Source organism: Etheostoma spectabile, chromosome 4 (genome assembly GCF_008692095.1).
Source record: "Etheostoma spectabile isolate EspeVRDwgs_2016 chromosome 4, UIUC_Espe_1.0, whole genome shotgun sequence".
Lineage (NCBI taxonomy): Eukaryota > Metazoa > Chordata > Actinopteri > Perciformes > Percidae > Etheostoma > Etheostoma spectabile.
Window position 1 is genome coordinate 10,084,975 of NC_045736.1, and position 6,177 is coordinate 10,091,151.

At 42.4% G+C, this 6,177-nt stretch overlaps 1 protein-coding gene across 1 annotated transcript in view; it reads right to left on the reverse strand.

Moving 5' to 3' along the window:
* cyp24a1 (cytochrome P450, family 24, subfamily A, polypeptide 1) overlaps positions 1-5,655 on the reverse strand; it is a 6,481-nt gene extending 826 nt beyond the window's left edge. The window contains exons 1-10 of the mRNA XM_032513094.1: positions 5,377-5,655; positions 5,036-5,226; positions 4,840-4,933; positions 4,660-4,753; positions 4,122-4,213; positions 3,734-3,845; positions 2,421-2,566; positions 1,170-1,336; positions 471-549; positions 32-229 (exon numbers count right to left, since the gene is read on the reverse strand). Coding sequence (XP_032368985.1) covers positions 32-229; positions 471-549; positions 1,170-1,336; positions 2,421-2,566; positions 3,734-3,845; positions 4,122-4,213; positions 4,660-4,753; positions 4,840-4,933; positions 5,036-5,226; positions 5,377-5,634 — 1,431 coding nt within the window. The 5' untranslated portion in view covers positions 5,635-5,655. The remainder of the gene's footprint in view (positions 1-31; positions 230-470; positions 550-1,169; positions 1,337-2,420; positions 2,567-3,733; positions 3,846-4,121; positions 4,214-4,659; positions 4,754-4,839; positions 4,934-5,035; positions 5,227-5,376) is intronic.
* Positions 5,656-6,177: the final 522 nt, after the last annotated feature.

Genomic DNA, 6,177 nt, shown 5'->3' on the forward strand with positions numbered 1-6,177 from the left:
AAGTCTGTATTGAACTTATGTCTGATCTTACCCAGCACATGGCCAGGTGCAGCTGCAGCTCGGCCAGCCGTCGGCCAATGCACATCCTTTTTCCGATGCCGAAGGGAACGTGGGCGAAGGGGTTGATGGTGTTATTCTCCCGCAGCCAGCGCTCAGGTTTGAACTTCTTCCGATCTTCAAAGTACTCCTCGTTGGAGCCGAGTGCGTGGCTGTTTATCATTAAAACTGTCTGTAAATGAGGAAAAACATCAATTAAAGCAACATTTTCAGCACTTCCTAAACACATGCACTGTATAATAATACACTGTAATTCCTATCCTGTCGTGCAGCTGCTGTGTTGCACACACTGTTAGAGTTGCTCCATTTAGACTTTGTACAGTATCCGCATTTTTCGTCAGTCAAATGTAAATTTTTACAAGAATGTAATCTGCTCCTGTCAGATGCATGGCAACGAGAACTAAGCTACTTACTCCTTTGGGAATTGCATAATCTCCCAACACAGTGTCTTTGTCCAGAGTCCTGCTGGTGAACGGGACTGATGGCGATAACCTGTAAGAATTTAAAAAAAACACGCATGGGAAATGGTTTCAGTGAAACTATAGCATAGCATGACACCTCTATCTAAGCTGTTTAACTGGAGCTGAACATACTCTTGATGTTGTTCACTGTGTCAGATGAGGTGAGATATAATCTCCTGTCAGGAGTCATGTACATTCCCTGTGTGATGTGGTTATGGCATTAGCCTTAAACAACTTGTTATACAGGCAACTTGTGACTGCACAAGGAGAAGGGGAGAAAGTGTAAGTATAAGAGGTGAGGAAGTGATTTGAATGTGACCACGCGGTTTAAACTCGGATCACTTGTTGTTGCTAGTCATGCTTGCATATCTCATGTTTTGGACGCAGTCATGTGTGGGAGTTTTGCCCCTTAATCTCCGTGGTACTGTGTGAAATCATGATGCAGCCAGTGAGTGTGATTGGATACTGTGAGTCGAATTTATCGGTGGATGTTATGTTATGTAATGTGAAGCTAAATGTTTTTATAACTTGACCGTGAGCTGTATTGGAAATCACTGCCGTTTATAGCCTGCTATTTATGTCTCATAATGTAGCTGTAGTAGCTTTATATAGGTGTTCTGTTTTCTACCCTGTGACCCTGTTGTACTGTACCTCATAGACTCCTTGAGGCAGGCCTTGAGGTAGGGCATGCTCTTGATGTGCTCTCCACACGGGTCCTGGTCGGGAGCCACCACCTTTCTAATCTCTTCCAGCAACTTCCTCTGGGCGCCTGGGTTACGTGACAAGTTGAAAATAGACCACAGCATACTGTTGGCGGTCTGAGAAACGTAAACACAGCACGAGAGAGAGAGAGAGAGAGAGGAGATGTCACTTAGTGAGGCAGCTACCAGAAGTGCATTCCTCAGTGGGGTCAAAGCAATGTTTGGACCCTCAAAGGCTCCTCAGTTACTTCCAAACCACATTCATTCTCTGCTGTAACTGCAGCATCGGATTGTATCATAGAGGCTGTACAGTTTTTTTTCTCTCCTCAGAATACAATGGGTAAGACAAAGGGTAAAACATTTTTGAGGTTAACCGGAGTTCTTAACTTTACAATGGTGCAGCTAAGTGTATATAAACAAAAAGATGGAATAGGCAGAAATAGCTTTAAAGCAAGCATTTGAAATTAGGCAAAATATGTTTAATAGCTTTGTTGACGTGAGTGATAAGAAGATGGATACCACTCCTATGGGCAAGTGGTATTGATATTCTTGTCAAACTTAACAAGAAAGTTATTAAAGGAGAATACCGGTTGATTTCAACATGTAGCTCTGTTGTTTGTAGATTAGCAGTGCTGTCAGTAGAGAGAAAAATGAAACCAATCGGTGCTGCCTACACTGTGTTATCTTCCTGCTAACGTTAGCACCCAACAGGCTTAAACAGGGCAAGTTTTAAACATGTTTTTAGCCTCTAAACATGCTTGAAATGTCACTGCAAGTACCTACCCATGTGCATTGATTCCTTCCGAGGGAACACAGCGAATTGGACTGCAGTAGATGTGACAGAAACACGCCTTTCTGTCACATCTACTGCAGTCAAATTCGCTGTTTTCACAAGGAATAACTGTACATGGCTAGGCACTTGTAATGCAATTTTGAGCATGTTTAGAGGCTAAAAAGAAGTTTAAAACTTGCCCTGTTTAAGCCTGTTTAAGCCTGCTGGCTGCTAACGTTAGCAGGAAGATAACACGGTGTAGACAGCCCCTATTGGTTTAATTTTTCTCTCTACTGACAGCACTGCTAATCTACAAACAACAGAGCTACATGTTGGAATCGACCGGAATTCTCCTTTAAGCAATTTTCCCAAAATATCAAACTATTTCTGTAATTGAAATGTGTCTTTGTAGTACAAAATGTTTCTCACCGTCTCAACTCCTCCGATCTGTAGTTCTGTGATGGCTGCGTACAGTTCCTTTTTGGAGAGACAGCTGTGGTGTAAGATGTCACCGATTAAGTCATCAGGAGCTCTGAGGGCGTTCCTCTTCAGCTTCTTGTCTATGTAGACTTTGGCTGAAAAAACACAAAGCAGTGAAGATGCTATATTCACACCAATCTCACATTTATCTTATAGTGATTTGGTGTTTTCAGTGTGTATCTGTCCACTACTTGGCTATTTTCTACTGGTGATCATTGCTCCTCTTTGACATTCGAAAACAAAGACTCTGTAATATTAAATAACATAATATTTTTTTAACTTTTGCATCTGTATTGAGGAATCTGATCATGTGTTTGGAGCTTATTTAGGTCTCATGCTGCTTTGAATTCTCACATATAACAAAGCTGATTTCTTAGAGTTTTTGACTTTTATTGCTGAAAGAGCTGAAATTAATTGAATAATGCTTGACAGAATATTAATCTGCAACAATTCTGAAGATCAATGTCATTTGTCAAGTATAAATGAGAAATAGTCCAGCTTCTCCAACATGAGGATTTGCTTATTTTTGTCTGCTGTATCGGGACATTTTTCTACTACTTACTGACATTTCATAGATTGATTAATATGATAATAGTCTAATATAATTATAAAGATAATAGTAACTAGTCCCACCTGTGTTGCAGTGTTTTATAATCCAGATCAAGGTATGTCAGCATTTAGTCTTCACCTGTATGATTTATGCGTCAGGGTGTATGTAAGTGTGACGAGTCACAATGTGTGACAATTAAATTTCCATTTTTAAATGTGTACTGTTGGTCCGATGATGTCCTTACATAACATCACATCCATATGACCCGAATCATATGGATGACTAGTGATGCTTCTATATTTCTGTCATTGTTTGATCCGTGACTCTTCATGTGATTCATAAAGTTTGCCACCAGATGTGTGTGTGTGTGTGTGTGTGTGTGGGGGGGGGGTTTGTGTGGTTGCAATGAGCTACTGCAGTATTCTCTTCTCCCTCCCTCCCACCTCCTGCTACTACAAATATTTGGCAGAGTTCTCCCTCTTAGGTCATGTGGTTACTATGGCTTTGGCTGCCATTTACCCGAGTGCCAAGTACACAAAAAACACCGAGGCACTCAGTTCAAACCCACCCTCCCTCTGTTCCTCTCTATCTATCTATGTATCTTGTGGCTGGAACTGAGCTCAAACAGGATTGCACATAAGTGCAGACAAACCGTACTACAACTTCATCAAATACCAGTAATCTTTTTGTGTAATTTTGTTTGTGTCTGTACCTGTGCTGAAAATGCGGTCCCATGCTGTTGTGTGGTCCTGCCATGTTTTGGTGTTGAGGCTCTTGTGGAGCTCCACAGGTGTGACCATCATCATACCAAATGTGCTCATCATCTACAGAGAAAGAAAAAGCTAATCATCATCCACTCCTGCTTAATGACGCAATCTTTATCACGTCTTCTGTTGTTTCTGGCCCAATCTGCCTTGTGAGACCTTTGGGAGCATTCCCGTATTATCTCTTGACTGTGGAGGATATTGGTTTGCCCCTCAGAGCCAGTTAAATACGAGAGTGTCAGTCAGACACTGAACCGCTGTCCTCTCAGGTGGTGTCCCCTCCAATGGGACACGCTGCTGCTAAGAGTGGAACAAACAACAGGCAGCAGTACTCACTGTTTTCACAGCTGTGATGAAGTTCATGGCTTCCTCGTTGACTTTCTCCTGCAGGAGACCAAATCTCTTGTCGTAGAGGACGAGGCAGATGGCTAAATGACAAAGAAAAGCAAAGAGTGAGATTCAGAGCCAGAGCAACAAAGACTTTCAAGTTGAGTATTTCTATCTAGATACTTGCAGATATATCACAAATTATTTACTGATCTTTTTTCTTTTTAAATAAAGTTACATGTCACAAAAATAGCATGGCATATGTTGGCTATAACGGTTACAATAGATGCATCTCAGTGCTTTTGATAAACAAAGTAATGAACTGTAGAGCTGATTCATTGATTTGTCAACCGTCAGAGAATTCGTTTGCAAATTCGCCAACGTGAAAACCAACTGAATATCTTTCATCCATTTGTTTTCCCTCACACACAGATTAAACAATAGACAAGATTCTGAAAATAATCAGTAGATTAATTGATAATAAAAAGTAATCCTTACTTGCAGCCTAAATTGGTAACTTTGGCAGAAAAAAAACAGTTGAACTTACTCTCAAAAGACCATTTATTCAGTTCGAAGTACAAGTCTTCGATCTTTCCACTGACGTTTATTTGTCCAATTCTGCCAACGAAATCCAGCAACACCTGAATTTAAACAAGACAGAAGCTGTCACCCATCGATCACCAATAAACACGTACAAAACAGGAACTCCGAGACCTCTGAGCCCTACCTCGTTTATTTTGCGATCAAGCTTCACCACTTCTGTCGGTTTCATGAGTTTCTGCTGAAAAGCGCTCCTCACTCTCTGCCAGTCTTTCCCCTCCCTGCACACACACACAAACAGCGTTAAAACGTGTTCCAGCTGCGTCCCCACGAATTGTGGACACTTTCTAGATGATTAAACGAGAAATCGAAAGTCTACTTACAGGATGAGGAGCCCGTACGCCTCGTCTCTCATGTCCCTGTATGCTGTCCAGGGTTTGATCTCCAGTCTCTGAGGGTAATTTCCCTCCTTCCTATAGAGCGCCTCCAGCAAGCAAGGGGCGCCAATGTGCACCGACTCGAAAGAGCCCAGCTTCAGCCGGAAAATCTTGCCGAATTTCTTATGATAATCAACCTAAGATAAATGTAAAGAATCTTGAATCAGTCAGAGACATTTCAAATCGATGTACATTCATTCTTTTTTTATTCGTTAAAAACAAATGGGCTGGAGTTCCTTAAAACAACAACAACAAAACAATAGGAAAAGTTATTAATTACACTGTACCAGTGCCTCGTGTTGTCTTGTCAGACCTCCTTTCCGGAGAAGTTGGAATAGACTGCCGACGAGGGGCCAGTTGGTGGGCCCTGGGATCGAGTCCAGGCTGTGCGCTCTGGAGGCAGCGTGGGGGCAGCGCGCAGCCTCCACAGCATCCTTCTCCTCCAGGACGCACACCGACGATGTTGGTTTGAAGTGCTGCAGCCCGACAGATTTCTTTTTTAGAAACTCTACGATCTGAGGAACTTTTTGGATCTGCGTCCTCATCTTCAAAATGTGTAGATTTGTTTTTATTTTATTTTATTTTATATATTTTTTCAAAGCGGAATGATATATTATCTTGAGGGTTTCTCGTTTCTTGGAAGTGTTACACCTTACCACAATATATATACCCTGAGAGTGTTTATTCCTGCCGTGCACTGAACCAATCAGGGGTCGGGCTTGCATGGTGTGGCTGTCGAGCCCACTATTCATTTATCCACGTTGGGAGGGTCGTATGACCCCAGATAGACCGAGAAGGTGCCCTAACCCCCCTTTTTATAAATAAACACACTAGGCCACATCGGAGGTGACGCGCTGAACCGTGTTTCGGAGCGACCCGCGATTGGAAGAAACGAAACTTTGGCTGAGCAAATACTACTGCCACACTTCTGCACCGTGGGCAAATATTTGACAGATTGCTCTGTGTGTTCGCTTTGTTTGTGTTTTGGAGAGGTTTTTTTGGGGTTGTGTGGGGGTGTGTGGTGTGTGTTTGTGTTGGGGGGGGGGGGGGGGGGGGGGTAACTGCATTTTCACGGCCATTCTCCCTTT